The 25,958-nt window shown below is 34.3% G+C and overlaps 1 protein-coding gene across 1 annotated transcript in view; it reads right to left on the reverse strand.

Annotated features, from left to right (window-relative positions):
* Positions 1-300: 300 nt before the first annotated feature.
* LOC120624574 (heparan sulfate glucosamine 3-O-sulfotransferase 1) overlaps positions 301-25,958 on the reverse strand; it is a 50,671-nt gene continuing 25,013 nt past the window's right edge. The window contains exons 2-9 of the mRNA XM_039891208.1: positions 19,999-20,028; positions 18,265-18,519; positions 16,905-17,073; positions 6,667-6,810; positions 5,669-5,884; positions 1,567-1,784; positions 878-1,035; positions 301-585 (exon numbers count right to left, since the gene is read on the reverse strand). Coding sequence (XP_039747142.1) covers positions 380-585; positions 878-1,035; positions 1,567-1,784; positions 5,669-5,884; positions 6,667-6,810; positions 16,905-17,073; positions 18,265-18,356 — 1,203 coding nt within the window. The 5' untranslated portion in view covers positions 18,357-18,519; positions 19,999-20,028 and the 3' untranslated portion in view covers positions 301-379. The remainder of the gene's footprint in view (positions 586-877; positions 1,036-1,566; positions 1,785-5,668; positions 5,885-6,666; positions 6,811-16,904; positions 17,074-18,264; positions 18,520-19,998; positions 20,029-25,958) is intronic.

Consider the following 25,958-nt stretch of genomic DNA (forward strand, 5'->3'; position numbering starts at 1 on the left):
AATTTACATTTTGTTCCCTTTCTTACGCACTGCCCGTAATTTTAAACTCAATTTATTAATAAATTTGACTAAATTATTTTGAAAAAATTAACGGCTAACGTGTTAATTCTCTTCATCGAATCATTTAAATTATTTGCCTACAATAATAATAATAATCACTCGTCTTTATGTAAATAAATTATTAATAAATCTCTTAAATACTTATTTTAACCTAGAATACTCTAAAATGTATACATAAACATTTTTAAAAAATCTTATTCACTACGATAAGTTTAATTTTGATATGTATCGTTTACATTGATATGTATTTGATCACAAGATTTAATTTTCAACAGATTAATCGATGGATCAATCTGTTGATTAGTCGGTATCTCTTAAGTCAATCCTCGGGCCATCCGAGGTCTTCTCCGATTAAATCGTAAAACCGCTGGTTGTGCTGCACAAAAAACTTTCGTAATTTCGTGACGACTGCGGGATCTACCCGAGGGTGCTTGCGTCCTTTTGTTTCTCGCAAGCACTTGTCCGTGGTGTCGTTACGCAAGCAGTAGAATCCTTTAGTTTCGTTGAAGTAGAAGTTTTTTCTTCCTGTCGTTAAAAATGCCAGTGTAAAAAAGTGGAATAAGACTCTGAAGTTGCTTGAGGCCGGGCTAAATGTAATTCTATTGTAACGGGAACGATGTCAAGCAGTCTTACTGGGGTCGGTAATTCGCTTTCTACTAAGCGAACTACTGATGTGAAAATATAATAAAGAAACAGAAACGTTTATTTTTGTTGTCAATTCGAGTCAAAGTAAGATAATTTTTTCTCCGTCTATAGATGATAAGTTGATTTTCGTATGGTCTGTATTTTTGAAACGAGTGCAAAAATGTTTGCTTACCAATTTTATGTTCAAGTCCTAGGAATTTCTCGATTCGTCGCAACTGCGGTACCGGATCCTCTATTAATTGGTCTCCGTTGACCACCAGAATCTGTTCCCGAGGGAACACTTCCAACCACCGGTGAAAATAGGCATGGTACAACGATATTGCTATCGGCCTGCAACAATAAATATTTGTATATAAACGTGCACATTACATATTCATATCATAAAAATAAATTTTAAGTCCATGGCATATCTGAGGACACTTTTCAAAAATCAAGGCTGGCTTTTCTTTTCTATTAGCTATCAATGTGGTTTATTTTAAAAACAACACCAAACAAAACATACTTCTAAAATTTCATTCAATATACCGGCAATCCCGGAATATTGCGAATAATATGCATTATTTCCAAGGAGTGATTAACATGCAGGTGGTCGGTCGTAATAAATTCCAAAAATAAAACATCAATCCGTCTTCCAGTTCGAAGAAAACATGATGTGCTAACGTAACTAACAAATAAACAGACACACTTTCGCATCAATTGTGTGGTTGAAGCTTAATTTTCATTATACAACGTGAAGGTCGCAATATATTGCCTGTGGCTACTAATTTTACAAAAAACTGGCCCCGATTCTAAAATTTTAAGAGAAGGTATAAGGTATTCAAAAAACATAGATTATTAAACTTATATAAATAAATATATTACCTGTACGCGATATTAATGGAGCCATCCGGCGCCAGCGCAAGATGTTCAAATGGTTTTGCAGCATCAGGCAAAGGATGCCCCACCAGGGATACTGCAGGCGCAGACGGCGTGGCTCGACTACGCAGTTGAGTGTAGTCGGAAATTGCACGAGTTACTGGCTCTCGGACTATGAGGAGAAGTCTTACTGAGGAATTCATTGCGCGAACTCTCTCTGGCACCTAAAATATTTCCTGTTTTATTATTTTAAGTCTCGTACAGAGACACCGAATTTTCGAAAACCTTAATTCAAAAAGTGGACGAGAATCAAGTCGGTCGTATAATTTATAAAACAATTATAACTATTTTTATTATGGTACTCGTATATACTTTTTAGTTTAGAATAGCAGAATATACTTTATACCTATTAGTTTCGTAGATATTTCATAAAATTCAATGCCGTTTGCTTAGTTTTGAAATAAAAATAGCTGAAAACATATATCGTCATCCAAGAAAACGAAATTACCACGATTCATTGTAAGTGACAATATTTGTCGATTCGGTTTTACATTTTTTCCAAAATCCTTAGAATGTTCGTTCGGAAATATTTTTGACTGGTCTAAATACATGTAAGCCGAAAAATAATTCTCCATATAGAAAGTTGGCTTATATTGTACTAGCTGCTGCCCGCGACTTCGCCTGCGTTTTTTTTTTTGATGTAGCATCAAATTTAGTTGTGGATATAAAAAAATAAAAGTATTCAGTATCGCTAAGCCCTAAATGAGGGGTTTGCTGCTGTCCGCTGAGGAGTTCTGTTCTGTATCTCCAACCACAGTTTAGGCAAAATAAAACACATATTATAACCTCTATAGTATAAAAATAATTATTTAAATCGGTTATAATTTGTGTAATTTTGAGTTATGGTGTAAAATCGTCAAACACTCATCCCCTCTCCCAAAGGAACCGAGCTTAATGTTGGGATAAAAATTGTCCTATATTACTTCTAACACTTCCAAGAATATGTGTACAAAGTTTCATGTGGATCGGTTAAATAGTTTTTGCGTGAAAGCGTAACAGACAAACTTAAATTGGCATTTATAATATTAGTAGGGTAATAGTAACCTTCTCAAATACTTTCAATGAAATATTATTTGTTTTAGCATTTCAAGCTATTTATAAAAATATTTTCCATTCTCAAAAGTATATTTTCCATCGGATGGGCTAGTGCTGAATGGAGTAAAAAAACTCAATTCTATAAAGGTTAATTTTTAAAATTTCAGCGGCTTTAGTGGAGTTTCTAAAGAGCTTTGTATCCCATTATAAGAGCTTGGAGTAATTTAACAAAGGCCTTTACCAAATGAGGAAAATGGAGAGCATTGAGAAGCTGCGAATTCATAGGTATACCTACCTATTTTATAAATTTATTTGAGAATCCAATTCAAAGGAGCTTGTAAAGCGCTTATTTGAATTATTTTTTTGGTAAAATATAATATTTTAAATTACGATATAATATTTTATGATATAAAATCGGATTGCTTGGTTAGAGAATTAATTATTTAAAATAAATGGAGGATATAATAATATCAGGTAAGTATCACCACAATTTTTTTTACATAATATTACGTCAATTTATCCACAAGGATGTTAACAGAGTGGCTGCCACGATATAGAAAAAACCTTAAGAGGAAGACCGACGAAACCCTGGTCAGATGTTTAAACTTAACGCTTTGGAAAACAGGGCATGGAGAGAGAGAGATCTTTTTTTTTTATACTTATTATTAACTGACCAAGAAGGTGGCCCACCTGATGGTTCCTAGGGGATGGAAACCATCACCTATGAACACAGCAATACCTCACAGGGCGTGCAAGGAGCACGTCCTGCAATATGTCACCCTGTGTCCATCAATTTGAGGCGTAGGTGTTTAAGCCTCATGTGTCTGTAATTACACCGGTAACCACGTCCTTAAACCGGAACACAGCATTACTTCCCCGGAAAAGCTTTGTCAAAAACAGCTCTACTACTACTAAAGTAACATTGAATAAACTAAATACATAATACAAGCAATTAAATTTATGTAATGAAATTAAATATATAATTAAGATTTATTAACGTACTTATAATTTTGATTGTACGAAAGTGAATATAATACATAAATTTTAATTAGAATATTATTTTATTGATCCACCATGGTCGGCTTTCGTGTTAAACGTCTTATTGTCCCTCTAGGCATAGTTCTTTTTTTCATGCGAGAGAGGAGTTTCTAACTTAGACCCACCGTGCTTCTCTAATGCGCAATTAGTAGGATTTAACAATTATTCCATTATTTTTATACTCTATCATTTATTATTTTTCCTTTTTTTTTTTTTTTTTTAAATTATTAACAATGCTTAAAAATAAATTAAAAAACACTATTAAAAACTTATAAAAAAAAAAAAAAAAGTTCCACCCTCCGCTTGCGGGGCTTTTGAATACCCAAGCAACCGGTGGTCAGGGCTCCAGAGTGAGGAACCTCCTCACAATACGCGCCGTTTCAAGGACTACTGCCTTCTGTATCCTACCCTTGATCCAACAACCAAGCGAATTATTCCATTATTATTATTAAAAATTCATGTATATAATAATTTATATGGAACCTTAATAACAGTTTACTATTAGCAAATATATGACAGAAAAATAAAAGATGTGTATTACAGGATGTAATTATAATACTCTTTAAAGTTTTTACGGGGGAGAGGAAAATTATTTTCGAAGTGGCTTTACTTTTAATTCAACGTTGTACATTTAGCTAATTGAGCTCATGAAACACTGTCATGTTCTTGTTATTAAAATATTCTTAGGGAATTACATTTGCTAATCCATTTTCAAGGCACCGATGAATTATTCATAATAATGGACTACAAGCTTTGCAAAACGAAATAAATTTCATCCTAATTAGCAAAGAAATTAGTATGGCAAGTTTCAGATTGTTTAACTAAGAAATGCTTATGATATATTTTACACATTCACAAGTAGGTGTTGCGTGCATTCTTTGTCCGTATTCCGGTACATCCGTTTGTTTTCCAGGAAATAAAGAAGCCTATGCTATTCTCCGACCTTTAACTATGCCTATACCAAAAATCAATTTGAGTGGTTGCTTAGTTAAAGCGCTAAGCAAGGACAAACAAACAAACACATTTAAGAATTTTTATATATTATATTTATTTACCATAGCACTTAAAAAGGGCAAAGCAATGATAGCCTATTGGTAAGCCTATCAGGTACTTAGTTTGATCCCCAAAACTAAAGTAATGTGCGCTTTAAGCAATAAGAAGGTATAACTTGCTTGCGGTAAAAGCAAATATCGTGAGGAAACCTGCATGCCTGACAGTTCGCCATTCTGTTTTCAATGGCGTGTGAAGTCTACCAATCGGTCTTGGTCAACGTGGTAGACTACGGCTAAAAACTTTCTTATTCTGAAAGGAGATCCGTGCTCTCTTTAGTGGCGAGTAATGCGTTGATTATGATGAAGGAAATTTATAGCATACTGTATTGAATAATTGCTAAATGAATGAATAATAAAGTAAAATAAATCTTAAAATCTGTGAACGAGGTAGTTAAAGTGCCGATAACCCTGCGATTTAACAATTCAGCGAATAATAATAAACCGCATTTAAATCATCATCAAATCAACTAATGGTCATCGTCCTGTTCGACGTAGATTTTTCACAGTGTTTAAAAAACCGTGGTCTCGTGCCGCTTGCATCCAGCTGATCTTTGTGTTGTCATTTAACCTAGTCGGAGGTCTGCGAACGCCCTTCAGACCCCAATGTCCATCAAAACTGTTCTTCCCTTACAAACCTTTCAACCTAAGATGACACATACAAAAAAAACATAGCGGCTAGTACAACAAGGGTCAAAAAAACATCACTGACATTTGTTGCGCATGCAACAAAATGCACGATCCACAGAACTGTCTTCACTAAGCAAACCAAATCAATAGAATAAATGTAAAGGATAAATGTATTTTTAGCTGGCTAAATAAACGTTTCAGGAAATTCCCAACCGATGCCAGACGTATGGTAAGTACATTTACGAAATAATAAGCCTTTGTACAAAGTAACATACGTCGCATAGTTTGTTACTTACCTCGGGGGTAACGAAGTAGCTGGGGCTTTTTTCTATTGTTATTTGGCCTTTAAACGAAAGCGGCATTTTGCTTCGATACCATTCCAGGCCAAGGGCATAATTTTCGTCACGGTCAAAAAAGTGAACCTCTCCTGACGCTTTCTGGACCATTGGGTGAAGGTACAGCATCTCTAAAAGAGCACGCGTCCCACACTTACGTACTCCTACTATTAAGGCCTGCACAAAATGAAAACATGTTATTTTAGATCATTAGATTGAGGAATAACTAAATTATTGTCAAATTTTCAATTTAAACATCTAGAAGTCAGTACAAATTATTCTTTTAGATTCATATAACATTAAGGTATACTAGTGCTAAAACTAGTGTAAATCAAACATACAAGTGCTAATGAAAAAAGAACTAAAAATTTAAAGCAAACCATCTTATCTTAAAAGGTTGAAGCTTACCCTATATAATAAATATAATATACTATATAATGTTGACAAACTTAAATTATACGCTAGTGACGGAATCCTTGTCACAACTAGCCCAAAGTTGCGTTTTATTTGATTACAGTGTTTTGCTTTAGCTCCATCATTTAACTAGCTCCATGTCATAATATTATAATATTACATTGCCATTCGATATACAAATGCAATATTTTAGCTCAATCAAAAACCAGGACGCTGGTCTCCTCCTTGCAAAGTTTTATAACAGACATATGGACGGGCGAAACAGAATAAAATCTTTTAAAATACAAAACCAATGTCGATGTAAAATTTTACCTATATCCGTTAAAAAGTTAAGCGAAAGCTAGCCAATATCTAGAATTTTCACCTGACAAACGCTTACATGAAAAGAAAGCGTATGAAAACAAAAATCAAAAGTCCGCTCTCCGTGGTTCCAACTTCCTACACCCTAATTGTGGTGTAGACGTACAAGTAGCACTTACTCTAGCTTATATTGGCGGCAATTGCCACATGTCAGTGCAGAAATATATGTGTCAAGAAGTTTATACCTGGGGGAGTCGGCGGGCAGGCCTCGGAGCGCGAGGCGCTTTCAACCTTTTTCTTAAAGCCATTGGGTGGCTTATTGAACGACCGCTTTCTTGACTCTGTAATATCTTGCGGCCCTCGCTGGCAGCTGACGCCATGCTCGCCGCCTGTGGAAATACACCACTTGATCTCGCTGCCTTCAAAATGTTGTAAAATACATTTCGTTTAGGAATAAAACCGCATTGAAGAATCCATTTTATGCGACTCGAATATAGAACGTTCTGAAAAGGGTCAAACGAACTCCCGCTTTTGGGACCTTGTAAAATACGTTTTACCTATATTGGCTGTATATTTGTTGTAAACTTATACATAAATAACATATACCTAACACGGCCGTATACATTGACGGCCGATTGGCACAGTGGGCAGCGACCCTGCTTTCTGAGTCCAAGGCCGTGGGTTCGATTCCCACAACTGGCAAACGTTTGTGTGATGAATATGATTTTTTTTCAGTGTCTGGGTATTTATATATATATTATAAGTATTTATGTATATTATTCATAAAAATATTCAATCGGTCATCTTAGTACCCATAACACAAGCTACGCTTACTTTGGGGCTAGATGGCGATTTGTGCATTGTCTTAGTATATTTATTTATTATTTATTATTACCTAAAAGATATTTACGCTTAAACTTTATATTTTCTCATTTATCTGCAACGTTTAGAGAGTTAACCTCCGTTGGGAAGCTCTACTCATCATATTAAGACTTAAGTTTATTAAAAACTGGTGGAATTTCTCCGGTCCTGGTGGCTATGAGGAAATTTCGTTTCGCTTTACTGACTTATGAGTAAATTGAAACTTCTTGCCGTTATGGTAAGTTGAATGGCATTTTCTAATTAGAGTGTAAGTACGATGTTTAATCTGATATTGGTAACAAATAGATACAATCACACACTGATATTTTTGCATTCAATACCTAAATTTTGTAAATTTAAAATCAACAAATAAGAAATTGTTTGACCATACGCAGCCTATGGGTTTTAGGATTAAGTAATATATATAACGTAATTAAAAGGAAAACTTTTCCACAACTGGTAAGCTTGTCAACCAACTTATATAACGTACCTACGTTATACGTATATAACGTAATAAAGCGCTCGAGGTTTGTTCGTTGTTACTGAATCCTTCATATCCACCAACTGACCACGCGTCGCGATCAAATTGGGCAACCTGATACACATACATTTAAGAGAAACTTGGGTACATTTCGCGATAATTTGAGAGCCAATTTCTGGTAGTTCCAAAGATTATAGCGTTCTACAAATAAACTTCTGTCAATGCACTTTGTGGATAGATTTTTTGTAAATCCTGACGCAATTTTTCATCGTCAAACTAAATACTAATTTTGACCGCTATACAAACTTTCATCCCCTATTCACCTCTAAAGAGGTAACATTTTACAAAGTTATATAACCAACCTTCCTCAATAATTGGGCTATCATATCAGGCAGTAGTTTTAGTGTTATTCGCGTTAAAGCAGACAAACTCTTCAGTTTTATTATTAGTATAGATAGATAAAGATGAACTGAAGGTGTAGATACGGTTGTTACATCCATTGCGCAATTTAGATTAGTTCTCTGGCGAAGCGTCTAGAAGTTTAACTCATGTCCCGACTGTCACCCGAAAATACAAACATAATGTGAATTAATATTTTTAACTAACCTTCCACAACCTAACGTGTAATAAATTAAATATTTAGTTTACTATCTTTTGCCCGCGGCTTCGCGTTAAGTTCAATTTTTGGTTTGGTTAATTTTAACTACAAAGGTTAAGGAAAAGTCCTGCTGCTAACAGAAAAATGTGAACGAATAGGAAATTACTTAAAAAATCAGAAACTTTCATCTTTTGAGTTTGATTTTTTTTTATTTTTAAAAACGAAATTTCTTTATTTTTAATCGAAAACCTCAAATCAAAGTCATGGATGTAACTTGAAAAATAAATTGATAAATGAAGGATTTAATACAAACTTTCATCCAGCATTTAACACTCTTTTTGAAAATAACATCCCTAAGGGATGAATTTTCAAAAATCCTTTCTTATCGGATGCCTACGTTATAATAACCATCTGTGTGCAAAATTTCAGCCCGATCTGTCAAGTGATTAGAGTGCGTTGATAGATCAGTCAATCAGTAAGTCAGTCAGTCACCTTTGCCTTTTATATATATATACGAGTATATATATATATGTATAGTACATATATGTATAGACGTAGCGTAGCTAAATCTATACATATATATATATATATATATATATATATATATATATATATATATACTAGCCGTTTCCAGCCCGCTTCGCTGGGCGAATTGAAAAAGGAAATAAATTACATTTTATGTTTCATTTTTATTTATTTTTTTCATATTTTTATTATTCTCCTTTTTTTTATTTTTGTATGAACATAAATAGGCCCCGCGGATAGAACTGTAAGCATCGATATTGTTTAGACTTACTCAAATTCCAAATTCCATCGATTTAGCCTGTATCTTTCATCCAGGTGATTTTTCTCACTAATATTCATTGTAACTTTCAATGTGCAATCATTTCCGTGCCTTTCTTTCAAAAATTAATAATAATTGACATGAAGAAAAAAATTTGAAATGAGCATTGAAAGTTTAAGTCATTGCAAGTCTCATATGTGAAGTTGAAATCTGTCTAGGTTCAAGTGCGACGAATTTTCTGTTAACTAAAATTTTCTCCGTGACATCAATTTTTATAGAAAATTAATTGTGCACGTTTTTTATGAATTCTATTGGAATAAGTAAATAAATTTCTTTTCCACATCTCATGTGCTTGGAAAATGCATTCATTTTAATCTGTTACATTTCCGCGATCCCGCAATAAAAGAATTCGTCGGTTATGTAATCTGCAAAAGTAAAATGAATGTAAAATACTTAGTCCGTTGATTGGATAGCTACATGTAAAGTTAAGTTTTTGAAACCTCTCAATGACTTTTTCTCCGCTGCCAAAAAGACGATTGTTGTAAGGAAATACACGAATATCCCTACATACACGAAGATCCCCACCAAATTTGGAGTCTGTAGAAGTTACAGGTTAGAAATAAAAATTTTAGATTTTAACACCCACCCCCGCAATTCCTGTCGGAAGTAGACTTTATTGAAATCCATTTTGAGATGTTCTTTATGTGAATAATAAAAGATTCCTACCATATTTAGAATTTTTAGAAGCTATATTTCGAAATTGAAATTTTTTATTGTTAACACCCACCCCCGCGAACCTTATTGGAGGTGATTCATTGTAAAATCCGCTCGAAGATCATTTTTATATTACATATAGAACACTCTCACTAAATTTGGAGTCTATAGGAGCTATCGCTTGGAAATTGAAAATTTTCATTGTTAACGCCCCCGCAATCTTCTTTGGGGTGGGATATCGTAAAATTTGTTCATAAATCATTTTTACATCACTTATAGAAAATTCCTACAAAATTTGGAGCTTGTAGGAGCTTTAGCTGGAAAATTAAAAATATTAATTGTTAATACCCACCCCCGCAACCCCCTGTGGAGTGAGCTATCGTAAAATTCGTTCATAGCCTATTTCTACACCTCTTACAGAAGATTCCTACCAAATTTGAAGTCTATAGGAGCTATAGTTTAAAAACGGGAATTGTTCATTGTTAACGCCCCCGCAATCCCCTTTGGGGAATGAATTTCTTAAAATCTATTCATACCTGACCTCTACATAGCAAAAGTAATATTCATACAAAGTTTCACGTTTCTAAGTCTTATGGTTCCCGAGATTTCGTGGTGAGTGACTATATAGATGGGAATTCTTCGATTATCATCGAAATTTTTAACTTTTTATCGGGCTTTTTTAAAATTTTCTTACATACAAAACTTTCTCCTGACAATTCTGAAGATAAAAAAAAGCCCAATTGGTCCAGCCGTTCTCCACTACCGTGAGTAGATTCTTAGCTGAATGTAAAAAACCATAATCCGTTTAATACACTCTGTTGAAATCCATGAAAACAAAAGAATCAAGAGAAAATGCTTATCTTTTGTTTTTATTAGCGGGATAAATGTTCATAAAAGTAAAACAGCAATAAAAAAATGAAGGAATGTTGGAATTCAAAAAATAGATAGCCATAAACCATCTAGGAAAAATTTCGCATCGAATGGTGGTAGTTTCATGTTATCGACATCAGTGGTTTAGGCGTGATTGAGCCTCAAACGAAGACCATTTTCATTATATATATATAGATATATATATATGTATAGATTTAGCTACGCTACGTCGAACTATGACTTGTTGTCGCACGTTAGTTACAGTTGGACAATGGCAAAAGGTATAATTATTTAATTGTGTGTAGTATTTAATGCAGTTTAGTGGTACCAATACAAGCCGTAACACACAATGCGCTGAATTCGCAACTGCACAATATTCAGTGAGCTGCGTCACCACAGCATTGTATTCTCTTTGTAGAGATACAACGGTGATTTTCCATATAATTAAACTGAACATTCCCGTTTGTGCCCTGCTTAGCACTGTCCAGAGGTACAATATCAATATACCACGTATAATGAAAACCCTAACAATACTTCACAGGCTTTAGAGGTACATTATGTACTGTCTCTGAGACTTATCTATGAAACAGAAAACCTAATAGTTTTTAAGTTAACCACTGTCATAGTTTTTACTCAAAGAAATCACATGCAGCCAAAATTAAAATCGTGTGAGTCCTGACACTTTATTAGGTACGTGTCGCGTAGCGTAGGTACTATGCGCTTTTTCCTTCAATAGGGTTGTCATAAATAAACACTTAGAATGTTGTGAATGTGAATGTTTGTATGAAAAAATAAATATGCTTCTTTTGATATAATATTTTTACAGTGCGATTCTTTATGAAATATATTTATGCATTTTTCAATATTATCTCGTGATTCTGTTACACGTTGTATATTTGCTGAAACTGACAAATTTAACTAGTTTACATATATTTTTAAGTCATTAAAATATCACTTACTTCAAAGGTGAAGAAAAACAGCGTGAGAAAATCTGCATGCCTGAGAGTTCTCCGTAATATTCTCGTAGGCGTGTGGAGTCCACCAATCGGCACTGGGCCAGCTTGGTGGACTACGTTCTAAACCCTTCTTAGCGTGATACAAAATAGACCGTGCACTAAATTTTAATCCAAAGCAGCGCCTAGTGGCCGTGCGTTGAAAGATGCAATAGTGAGTCACCTTTTTCTTTTATAAATAAAGATTAAATTAGTGGATTATGTTACTAAAATGGCAGCTCCGCACTGGTAAGCGCAGCGATAGTCGACCCTTAAGGTGGAAAGACGACATCAAGCGCGTCGCAGGGAGCCGCAGGACGCAACCGGCACAAAACCTTGGAATTTGGAAATCCCTAAAAAAGACCTATGTCCAGCAGTGGAAGTCTATCGGTAGAAATGATAATCATGATTAAATTAGTGGAGTCTTTTCTATTGTTTTATGACGACCTTCCTGGCGCAGCGGTGAGCGCTGTGTATTTAAGCGGGAGGTCCCGGATTCGACCCTACGAAGACGAGTTTTCAAATAAATTCTGAATTTTACTTTTGTCAAATAAATGTCTCTTTATAATTTATCTCTCGTCTGGTCTGGTGAAAGACTTCTGTCGTGGCTAGTTACTACCCTACCGACAAAGACATGCCACTAAGCGATTAGCATTCTTGTACGATGTTGGCTGGAAACCGCCATACCCCTAACAGGCTATCCCGTTACGATCTTAGACTGCATCATCACTTACCAGCAGATAAGATTGCAGTCAAAGGCTAACTTGTAGTGGAATAAAAAACATAAAAAAAATCATAATATAGCTGGCTCTACCCGAGGCTGTGCTTACATGTACTAACGCACTTTTTGTACGAACCGATCTCAAAGCCAAACAAAATCTGACTTGTATGCAAGCTCAGATATTAGAGCTATCGTACTTTATAGACTTACTTTAATCAATGTTTCCACTCACTCTTAAGATACCATCATAATATTATGGTTTACAGTGTACAATACGATACAAAATATACCGCATACCATATTAACCTTTAAAGTAGCGATTTACGAACTAAATTGGCGTCTCGTAAATCAGGACATAGAGTACCTCACCTTTGCTTTACGACACCCTGGTAGCTTTACCTCGGTTTAATGGGCGTTTTACGATAGGTTTACGTACTATGTACCTACCGGTAGTACCTACGAGATAGCATCGACGAAGCCGAGAAGCTAATAGGCTAGCTAACCACGATATCATGAAATGTAACGGATCTATAAATTGAATTTAGTGTAGTGCCGAAACTACCATATTAATTAACAGTAAGCTTTATATAAGGCCGGCAAAGTAGGCGTTTGTTTGACAAGTAGAGTTTAACTAATAATTTACATACGCATCAAAAGTGCCATATGAAGTTATATTCAAATAAGGAAGTTTAACTTTTACTTCGAACTCTGTAACAGGATTGCCTTGAAAAATTATAAAATAGGACAGCTTAGTAAATAAATAATTAAATTAAAAAGTCATCAGATACGTACACAGCGAAATAACACAAAGATCAAATTAAATATATAGTTTGTGGCGAAATGGGTCGCCACCTCAGTTGTATGTTGCAGTATGTTTTATGTAAACACTACTGCATCGCTATTCAAGTGAACGCACTGTGAGAGCTGAACTATATGCTACTTGCGTAAATAAAAGCATAATAAGTAATTATTATAATGAATAAAGTTGAACCGATTCATAGATAGCTGGCGGTTGCCCTCGATTTCGTTCTTCGAGTGGATTTTAATGAACAAACCTTTTGTAGCGTATGCCTATCAATAAAAGGTGCCTAAACAATAAATGTTTATCTTTGGGCGTGGAGATTTTCTGCGTTACCGTCAAATACCTGCAACCAAGCGATTTAAAGTTCCGATGAGATCTATCGGAACGTTAAATCGCTCGGCATCAACATCATATAAACCGATACAACCGCTACATTACTAACAGATAAGGCTCATACCATCTTCGTCATCATTTACAAGCGGGAGAAATTTCATTCAAACGAAATCTAGGAGTATATATTATACGCGACCCATCTTAGGATTTTCTAGACAACCGCAAGCCTATCAATTTAAAGAGAATAGAATAGAATAGAAAAACTTTATTGCAACACAACACAATAGGAAAAATACAAGGAAAACAGTAACAGGGCTAGGGTGCAAAAGTGCAAAAAGCATTATGTTGCTCTCTGTACAATCCTCCAACTTCATATAAGAGGCCCGCCAAAATCTACATCTCTCTATCGAGCAAAGAAAAAACATACACAGACAGATAGACAAAATTTTTAAAGCGTTTTAATTAAGATATTTTTATGAAAGTAAAATAAGAAGCAATTGATAACAGATTCCTGATATACATAGAGTCGTAAAACCTATCCGATTTGAATTCATGTTAAAGATTATGAAGCTTTATGAAATTGTCTAAGTTTACACCTAAGTGCGTTGAAAACACTAAGTTGTCTTTAACAATCTCTTTTATTCGTTATACAGACAACAAACACTTAATAAACATTTATTCCGGACGGATTATCCCTAACTACGACGGATTACAAGATTACCCTGATAGGAACATTTGCTTAAATTGTATGGTAAATGATAAATCATGGCTGTCCAACTACAAAGGGGATGCACTAGTGGAAACCGATTCTCTGAATATTGAATAGTTCCGTTCCATACATCTGCATGTATCTAGGTCGTCCCCTGAAATATCGCTCCAACGCCTTACAGATAAAGAACGATGTTTCACGTCATAGGCCTGAATCGCATTAATCTGCATCAATTTGCATTAACCTGAATTTTTGGGCATAATATTTAAACGCGTATTAAGACATAAACACACGCAACATAATATTAAGTCCATCAATCCGCACTGGGCCAGCGTGGTGGACCGAGGCTTTAAATTGTGGGAGGAGATCCTGACAATCTATAGATAAAATGTGAATCAATTGTGATAAATGTGATTTAGGCCTTAATGGATTCATTTACTTAGTAATTAGTCTCAAAGCCGGCTGATGAAGCCTAGTTACGATACACTACAGTGTACATTGCGGTATCTTCAGTTTATTGGTGCTGCTACAGCGTAGTTATTAAATGTAAATTTACATATTTTGTTAAATAATAAATAAATACACGCGTTATAATTTTACAAATTGCTCCTGCCAGGGATTCTCTCAGTTTTATTACCACAGCACTCACTACTGCACCGAGAATTTACATAATATTTTATTAAGACATGTTACTTAACATTTTTTTACATAACACTTGTTACTTAACATCATTACTTACCAGCAGGTGAGATTGCATGAAGAGCTAAACTTTATATAATAAAAAAATGAGAAAAACTATCAGTCCCAGCGCATTTCTACAACTGTCCTCTTACATTTCAATTAAAGTTCTGTTAAGTAGATGGTAAAAAAAAAATAAAGTAGGATATATTACTAGAAATTGGCGTAAAGGTATACGTACCTACGTTAAACAAAAATAAAAAGCTGTTTGTTTAGTTTTATAACCATTGTGTTTTATTAAAACTTTTGCCACTAAATAAAAACCTTTTTATTTTATATTCAAGTTAACAACGTCTGCCAATCGTAACTTTAAGTGACATTTATGTTGACGATCGTTCCTTTTGATTAAGCTGTTAAAATTTAGCCGCCTTTTAATGAAAATAAAAGGCTACTTTTATTAAAATTCGTAAATATACCTACGTTATAAGTAATGGGATACAAAAGCAATTATCTACGGTTTTACAGGGATTCGTTTACAATGTTCTTAATTAAAGCTAACTAAAAAGGTAAGGAAATTTAATAGCGATACTTTAGTGAGTTTACATTACTTTTACCTTTGAAAGATTTAGAACAAGATAGTGATTTTTGTAGCAAAATGAGCGGCAACTTACTTTAAATAATGTACCTAGAGGTCTTAGTCTATTATAGTAAAATGTTTGTTTATGATTTCGATATTACTGATTTTGGCCTCTTGTCCTGAAAATTGTTGTGTGTTTACATATGTTTGTTAGACTGTCTATTTTTATCCGGGATGATTTTAAAATTACTAAACTAATGTTGACGAGACAGAGTACACTTACAGTTTCTTTGCCACACGTATTTTATAGTCTATTATAAGTGTGTCGAGGTAATAAGTGCAGTCTAAGATGGTAGCGGGTGCACTTGTTTGGAGTATGACATATTTCTTATACTCTTAATCTCTTAATCGCTCGGTAGGTACGTCTTTGTCGGTATGGTAACTAGGCACGGCCAAAGCCTAGACCAAACCAGAGTAAATTCAGTTAGAGGCATTAAAAGCAGCAAAAAGATTAAAAATAAAGTCACAGTGGTGTACCTGTGGTGTAAAATATAATATGAAGTAATTTTATTAACAAATTTCGGCATACACGTAGCATGCCGAATATAGAATACCGTTTTTGGAATGCAGTTAATAAACTCGGCTACCTCAGGGAAATCAGAATTCGACGAAGATATATATTCCCAGTGTAAATAATAATTCATTTTATATTCCACTGCTAAAATTGTAAATAATAATCATCTTGCTATTTTTATTGAGCTATTAAAAAAATGTCGTTCGTCCACCCTGCGAGGTATACACTATAATTTAACCCTTGACTGCGTTTTTCCAGGTGGTTACGGTGGAGGCGTATAAACCCATAACCCTAATCGGGTTTCAATTGGCATCTTAATGCTTAATCGTTTGGCAGTACGTCATTGTCTGTAGGGTGATAACTAGTACGGCCGAAGCCTCCCACCAGATAAATACTGTAAACTTTCTTATGAAGCGCATGATTCTAAGCCCTGAAATTTAAGCGGCGTAAGACCTTTGATAAAGCGTTAATTAAAAATATAGTAATAGGAATATAAATCTACATAGTTGTCATAAAAAAATACGCAGTGACAACCATCACATTTTTATAAATTTAAAAGCTTATAAAAAATTTCGGTACAGTATTTCAATCTGCGACTCTCTGGCAATCGCAGTCTGAGCCTGATATCGCAGTGATTTATAAAATAAATAATTTCTCCAGAGTAGTAGGTAAATATAGTAATAAAATTATAAAATCATAACATTAGTGCGCAAATGTCAGCACTACTTGTCTTAAAAAAAGATCCACAACAATTGAGTAATCAATGAAGTATATCTACTGTAAACGTACCTGTATGCTGTAAAGAGCGCTATCGTAGAGGACGTGGAATGTGAGGAATAGAGAGAGAAGCGTAACTGAGAGGAGGGCCGCGGCAAGCTTGGGCCGCGACACCCCGACCACCAGCACGCAGTCTGCCAGCTCGCCCTCCGCGGGCCGAAATGACGACCGCGGCAACCATCTATGAGAAAAATTAATATATATATCTTGGGGCAGAAAATATAGTATGTACACGTACATTACCATGTTGCATATCAGTGACAGCGACAATATATGTTTTGCCTCTTACTTTAAATTTGTGTCAGAATATACAAAGTAATTTCAGTATAGCTAGGACAAGAACCACCTAAAATCGATGTGATGGTCAAAATCTTTCGTCTTCCAAAAACATCCTCAAAATTCAAAGCAACAATTCCACTTACTTATTGCAGTGAAAATTCACAACGGAGTTACTAAAATATGTTTCATTATTCAAAATCATTTGTCAGAAAAATGCACCGGAACTTCGAAACTACAGCTTACTTCACTTACCTATACTTCGACACCTGGTAACACTGAAGGATAAAGGGAAAAATATTGTCGCAGTCAGCCACAATAATCTACTTTAAAAACTCGACAACTGTGAAATAATTGCCACTTTATGAGCAAATGTACTGAAAATGATAATTATGCTGCAGCAAATAGTAACCGCCTATATTTTTTCTTTCTTCTTTATAGGCATGTCTCGCTGTTATAATATTTTTAATTAAAATATAACTAAATTACCTTACAAGTTATATGAATGTGACCTTAATTAACGTTATATCGTTTGTATTTCACACATTTAATTTTCGAGAGATTTGCAACTTTGTAGGCTAGCTTACAGAGCTCAGGAAGTTAGTTTCACAATTTTGATATATTATCACATAATAAAAAAACGTACATTGTAGATTCATCATCATCATTTCAACTGATGGACGTTCACTACAAGATGTGCTGCCAGTTCTTAAAAAATGTTCATTAAAACGAAAAGAATCATTGACAAATTGGGATCCTCTTTTTGTTAGTTTTCAATAGGACTGCATATGTAGTACATCATTGATCGAAGAGATTTCCACACAGTGGTCACTCTGTACCCTAGCTCTCTCCGTTAAACGCTGAGTTACCCTGAGCTCTATAACTGGGCCTATTTTTGGGATTCATAAGTCATCACTGGCAGCGCACGCTGTTCAGAGACCACAAAACATCCCGAACGCTAACAGTTAAAGTTGAATTCAGTGACTTACCTCATTTTTGAAAATAAAAAAGGACCTATTGGTGGACCGTGTTTCTCTGTATCAAGTGTAGCCACCTAGTAAGAAAAAAGTCTTAAAAAGCATTTCAGTCAACTTACAGAATATCAAGGGGCAATGACTGCGAACAGCTTCTATAAGTTTCCTGTCGCTTGCTCGGCAGAGAGTGACTCATCTGCACACGCGACTCCATGTGTTCTCCATTTAATGTGCTCTGTTTTTCATCTTCGAATTTCCCATATTTTTCATCGTTAAGACCGAATCGTCTGTTTTCCGTTAAGAGTTTCGTAATGTTACTTCTTGTTTGACGTCATTGTTCTTTATTATACTGTAACCACGTCTTCAGTATTAATTATCTGAAATTGTATCTGTACATTTTGAATTCTGTTTATAGTCGAGATATTAAGTAAAATATTAGAAATAAGTTGTGAAGTGAATTTGGTCATGATATTTGTGTTAAAGTTACAATGATGATTACTAATTACTGCGGAGAATTGTTAAACACGATTGTGTTTCGTTATTTAAGAGGGAAAACTTTGTTGTGTTAATTGGAAAATGATTTTTAAAATTCTTTTACTGTAAAAGTCAGTATCATATTATGAGATGATCCCATGGAAATCGAGAGAAATACTCAACTTTGATAGCCATGTACAGATTGTTTGTTTATCACTCTCAAATCAAATACATATTGATGATTCAGGTGTTTATGTTTCACTTTGGTTTTTTTTTTTCAGTTTAATTTTCTAAAGGTACGAGTACAAGTTTTATAAACCTTGACTTTACTATCCAATCAGTAAGATTAAATAAGTAATGGCGGAACAATAAATGATAACAGTTGGTTCCTATTAAGTTTTCATTTTGGCGATATTCCAAATGAAATTACTTACTATGTTTGCTTTCGGAAGTGAGTAATTAATAAAGTCATTAGTCTGACAAGTCAGACCAAAATGTGTTCATAAATAGTTCAGTTTGAATAAGGAATTAAGTAGGTAATGGGAAACTAGTCGTCTTTAACTTATAATAGGGTAAAAAAGAAACAAAACGCATTGCAAATGAATATTTTCTCTTAATACTCAAAATATATACTTAAATATTCCACTGCTTAAGTGTGATTTGCTTAAAAACACAGTTAATAAATATTATATTGCATATCCCGAAGATTTTTAACAGATATTCAAAAAGCAATAACATAGTTCTAAACTAAAAATAAAATAAAAATCATTTTGTTCACTAAAAATTATTATAAATAGGCATTTATTTAAATTATTATAAATAGGCATATATACGTAGTACACATAAACCATAAATCCATATTAATCAACTACTACTACTGTTTGGCAGAGACACTAATACCTAAACAAAATAAACTGGTACGATAGGTTCATCGCTTAAAGTTAAAGTCTCTAAGAATCTACTCTTCATTATTATATGCATTCAAAATACTTATAATAACATATATTATGTTAATATTACTCAAAATTCAGAAAACATTTGTATTTTGCGGGTATTAGAGCCCGTTGTTCAAATACCTGGGCGGGTCGATTACTATTACAAATTGATTAATTGTAGAATGCTAGTTTGATAACATATTCAAACCAGCATTTACGGCTTAGTGTGCTCTCAAAAGGAAGGGGTAGACAAAATCAATTTCCTAAATCAGAGCTGGTACATAGATTTTTAAACAGAAAACCACATTAGGTAACAAATCTTGGCCCAAACCGGGAATCGAACCCAGGATCAATGATCCGTAGTTGAACATTTTAACCACTAGACCAACAAGGTTTTGTTGATTACTTCTGTTCTGTCTTGTATTTATTGCGTTTTTAAATGATTACCATATTGAAATACTCCTTTCTGCATGACACCTGTAACAATCAAAATTTATATTAATATTTTCGGTAAATTAATTACCTTCATTAACTGGAATAATGTTAACTTAAAAACTATTATCTGTGTCTGAAACTAAATAATCAACCATAGATAAAAATTCATTAACGCGACCTTAAATACTAAAAGTAAAATGTTTACCACATTTTGTTTTTTGTATTTAAGGTAAATTTTGTTTGTACACATAATTTTTTCTAATCAAGTCTATTGATTCTCCGGGCCCCGGTTTCAAAGTACATACTATAATAAAACAAAACATATTTATGTTTTTGTTTATAAAATAAATCGTGACAAAAGACGAAACATAAGTGCGACAACTAATATAATAAAACTAGTCACTCTAACTAACCTAGACTTTTTTTAAAGAAATTACATTTTATGCATATAAAACACTTTGTTTTTTTTTTACTGTTTTATTATAAATATATATTAAGAGGTAATCTGGCTACATATTAAGAATCGACACTAAAAATGCGGATTACGATGAACAATGCATGGAAATAATAAATAGCATAGCAAGCGATTAAACTCGATATTGGTACAATAGAAATTCACATTATTATAAAAGAGACCATAATGATAAATACCTAATAATGGTATTGAGATTAACATATTTCATTCAACCGACATTCGACGCACGCTTGGCAAATACAAAAGCTTTATTCCTGTATAATTTCGATATCAGACTAAGGGTGACTTTCCACTAAAAAATTATATAAAGATACCAATAAACAGGCAAGTAAACTGAGCTAAACCAAATTAAATTTATTAAATACATTTTCGATAAAGCGGGTATTGTGAGCTAGGGATGTAGATAAGGTTCCCCGGGCGTCTAACAAAGCCAACAAAGGGACATGCTGTGGTGGTTTTTAGTTCAGGTATACCCCTTTTAGAGGGGGGAGTCCCACATAACCTCCGTCCTGCCCAAGGGTCGGAGGTAGCATAAAGCTTTTCCACCACGCCAAAAAAAAAGGATTTTAGTAGCTAAACGTCAGACACGTTTAGCTCAAACATCAAAAATGTAGTCGAGTAGGTTAGTATGCTGTTTATTCGCGTCAATTAATTTCATGGAAGAGATCGCTATTTAGCGATAAGGCCGCTAAATTGTACGTTCTACCTTATTGTGCTGTTGTATCTCTGTAAATTTTCTCTGTGGTGTACAATAAAAGTGTATTCATTCATTCTATTTTTTTCGGGCAAGAATCACCCATCACGCGTACGTGCCTACTGGTTCACCGGCTAAACGCATCCGAACCTGTGATTTAGTAGTTAATTATTTGCTGCAAAGTGACTTTATTGCGTCATAGATTGTTCATTTTGCCAAACACCACTCACTTGTTAACTGGACTCGGCTATTGTGCAAACGATTTTTGGGCAGTAGCAAATAAGTTGCTACGAGACCAAACCACTGATATAGTGCGAACTAGGCATAAGAGATCTTACGTTTTACAGCTTAAAACATTAGATTTGATGGAAAATTCCATAGATTACAGTTAGCTTGCCCCTCTCTAAAGGAATTAACACTATTTTTGTAAAGGTTACACGATATTAAAAATAACTAAGAAAGCTCAAAGGCAGCAAATTATATGTTAATTGCGTTCATTAAAAACGCACAGAGCTACGAAAAGTTAGAGGAGCGTGCCGGAGATCGAGCTCGTATCAAAACCCAATCCCAAATGGCCCTATACAAGTTTAAAGGGCTGAGTTTTTTAAGTGTATCGGCTAAGAGTATACAAACGTAATGAGTGATATCCATCAGAAAGATCGCTCAATTTTCAAAGCTTTGCTTAGGTGGTAAAATAGGACACATGCTTTGACAGCTTACATTTAGCTTGCTTCGCTCCGTAGTACCGCTTAACTACCTAGGACATCCTTTTCATCGCAGCCTAATAGCGGATATCGATTATCAAATCCGGAGGAAACACGAGTAAGCTTTTAGTGATTAAAAACCTGCGCTGTACATTTTTTGGATCATATTGAATAACCGTGTACTCATTGAAAACAAATTCAACATTGAGATTAATTTATTTCTGTCATTTGACGGAATATTTTATCAGCCATATTAATATACCTATTATTATTTCTATACTAGCTGTTGTCCGCGTTAATGTTTATTATATTCTTACCAAATCTTGCATTTTCCCCTAATAAAATAAATTTTTTTGCCGTCTCTTTATCTACGCAATTTTTCACCCAAATAAGTTAAACGGTAAAAGCCCTGCATAGGTAACAAATGGTATTTTTCGTATCATCAGTCGTCAGTCAGACGTCAGTGTGTCGTCGATCTGTCTGTCATCGGTCAGTCGGTCGTCGGTCAGTCTGTGATCAGTCAGTCATCAGTCACTCTGTCGTCGGTCCGTGGTCCGTCGTCAATTTTGTTTTCTGTTTCTGCTCTGTGGAAGAGTTTATTTCTAAAATATAGGTTACAGATATATTTTCTGGAAACATCATGAAATTTTCTGGTATCGCTGCCTTTACATTACCGACCGATATAATAATTGAATATAACTTATGAAACGATCCCTTAATTTATTTTCAGTGGAAATACGCAGACAATATTAGCATTTCATCGTAAAATCGAAGCGCACGAAATGTTTTAGCGATCGCGGTAGGTACCTACTTTATGTAACAGCACGAAACTAACGTATTTTACAACTATTTACGACCTTTGGTTAAACAATGGGTTACGCGATTAGCCGAACTGTGAATTTGCGTGATTAAATTTTATATGCCCCGATAAATAGATTTGTGCTTGCCTACAATCTTAATGGGAAGCGATCATAATCTGATGGGTGCCTATATAGATCTATATACTCTATATAGATCTATATAGGCACCATCATACATAGAGTCTAGGATCCCCCAGTTCGCATTTTTAGGTTTATCATAGCAATGTAAATTAAAATATACTTTTCGGAATGTAATTTTGGAATATACTTTCCATTAATCGGCATTACATGCAAATCATAAAAGTAACCAGACAACGCATAAAGACAGAAATTTTTAAGAATGCAAAGGCGTCATTATTGCTGCAAGCAATCTCTTACAAGCAATCTTTGTTGAGAGGGCCTACGCCAAGAGAGCAATATTAAAAATGCAGCGAAACTGGTATCTTTATAAGATGGAGAGAATTGGTTTATTAAGATGCTGAGTATTCCAAAATGAGCTTTAAACAACATATTCTATTAATGAATCTAAGAATTTCTTCACTGATAAATATAGACGTGTAATGTAGTCGTAGATATGTTCTATTTGTCTAAACAGTTATCTGCTGTAAACGAATAAGCATAGTTTTTGATGTAAAAGTTACCTCTCACTTAAATTTGTAACAAGGTTTTCTAAGTTATTTATTATAATTATGAACACTATGAAAAAATAAAAGAATTTTATGTAACAAATTAAAATAGCTTTTTGAGATTTATACGTAGTTAAAAGATAATTTAAATTTTTTGTTGCACTACAAATTAGAACTCGACTGCAATTTCACCTAGTTGTAAGGGATGATGCTGTCTAACCGGTTAAGAGTATGGCATTTATATTAAACCCATACCTCTTATCGGTTTCTATTTACTACGCGGCATCGCCAAGAACGCTACATAGCTTGGAGGACACGTCTTTTTCGGTAGGGTTGTAACAAGCGATTGCAAAAGCCCCACAGAAAACCAGTCCAGAGATTATTAAAAATTGAAAATTCCCCTGCCGGGGATTAAACCCGGGACCTCTCACTTAGGATAATCTTTTTCTTATACACTTTATTGACTCAGAGAAATGGGCGACGAAGAAAGAGGTGGCGAGATATTTTCAATCAGAGGTGTGGACCGGATTCGATGCGAAAGGCTCGCGACAGAAAGCTTTGGCGAGACTTAAAGACTTGGAGACTTTGGGAGGCCTACGCCGTAGAGGCGACTTAAATGTAAATGTATTTAAAAAAATATAATTGTAATACGTTTTAGGAATAAAGTCTTTTTATATTTTATATTAAATACACTTTATTGGACACCTAAAAATATTAAAACTTAACCAAGAATACAAATTCACAAATATTAAACAGATACTATAGGCAACCTTATCGCTAACAAGCGATCTTAACCTGGCAACCTATCACAGGACAAGAGACAAGTTACAGTCCACAAAAATAAGTAAGGAAAAGATATACGATAAGAAAACAGAAAATAGACTGAAGCAATATAATACAAAACCTATAAATACATATACAGGAAATAATACGTACATAATATATTTCAACATACTCGTAAGTGCAATATAATAGTAAGCCGAGAAAGTACGGGACGGATTGGGATGAATTGGTGTATGTGTAGATCTTGTACCGATCAATGTTTACCTCATCGATTCGTTCAGAAATACTTTTGCTGGAACAGCAATATAGACTTGTCGGTCATTTTTCATCAGCATAACGATTAAAAATGGAGAAAAAATATTTGGAAACAGTGTTTATAAAAATAACACCAAGGAAAGGATACGTTAGAGCTACTTTCAAAATAGGAATGAATTCAATAAAAACTATCTCCGTAATTAACTGCTCTATATTCTCTCTGGGAAAAAGTTTAATAGAAACAGCTCGCCAAAGAAATGCTTTTAAAATCTAGTGGCATCGTAAAACTGATAATACAAAGTATAAAGTCAAAATGGGAGCTATAAAACAAACTTTTACCTATTGCCATTTTATTAACTAAGCTACCACAAAAATAAGGCAAAAGTCTTTTGCGTAGATGGCTATAGCACATGGAGTCCACCATGCCGCACTGGGCCAGCATGGTGACTAGCCTATCTTATTGTGGGGAGGAGACCCGTGCCCTGCATGGGGCCGGTAATGTGTTGATATGGTGATAATATTGATGAGACAAATGACGACCGACGACAAGAAGTTATAATTATAAACTAGTAAAGGTACGGAAAGGTAACTGGTACATAATTGCCCAAATAGATAATGTAAAAAATATACCTAAATTCCCAAATTTTACGTTAAATGACAATAACATAAATATTCTATTTCATATACAAATAAATGCACATTAGATATATGAATTGGCTAGTTAGTAGATATGAGTTATTTTTCATTACACTTGCTCGTTACGAGGACATTAGTGCCAGTTTGAACTACCTAGTCGTACCTCACCGTATGAAGGTGGACTATTTTTAATTTTACCGGGTAATACTGCAAAAAAAACCTTTGCGCAATTTTTCGTAAACAATATTTTGTTATTTTTTTCTCTTTGTGGTTGATTGTTAATAATTTAAAATGTGCAGTTAAGTTGGAAAGCAGAGAAATAGTAGATTTTACTCCGCCGAAAATAATCGTAATAATCGAGACACGAATCGCTGGTTGCCTGTTGCCACCAACATCTAGCCTAAAAAATTTCATACTTGATGAAATTACTATTTCATTTCTGAGAACGTATTTGAAAGTTTAGTCTGTTTTTTCCTCGCAGCGTAAAGAATAAAATCATTTAAACACGTATACATTAATCATTACATAATAAAATAAGATTTAGCATACATAATCTCCTATTGTCGATCTTTTATATAAAATATTCCGCTGACCAAAGGTTTGCTTTCTTTATAGTTAACTCTATCATAAAAAATTTAATGCCCCTCTTTGATCTGCAAAAGCATCATAACAATAGAAAAACATCGTAAACGCTGATGTTTACGTGTTTTTACAACAATTTATCAGCCTACGTGCGCCGTCCTAGCTATATTAATCACCCCGTAATTCACGCATTGTTACCCAGTTAACAATAGAACCAAATCAGACAAAGGCAAAGATTCTTCCCCAATACTTATACCTTTAGTAATTATTGACTGCAGCTTCACTTGTGACGCTAACTATAACTATTGTTGTACTAGCAGAGTTTTTGTGAAGAAACGCGTCCGGAGAAATATTATC

The sequence above is a fragment of the Pararge aegeria genome, chromosome 6, assembly GCF_905163445.1.
Source record: "Pararge aegeria chromosome 6, ilParAegt1.1, whole genome shotgun sequence".
Classification (NCBI taxonomy): Eukaryota; Metazoa; Arthropoda; class Insecta; order Lepidoptera; family Nymphalidae; genus Pararge; species Pararge aegeria.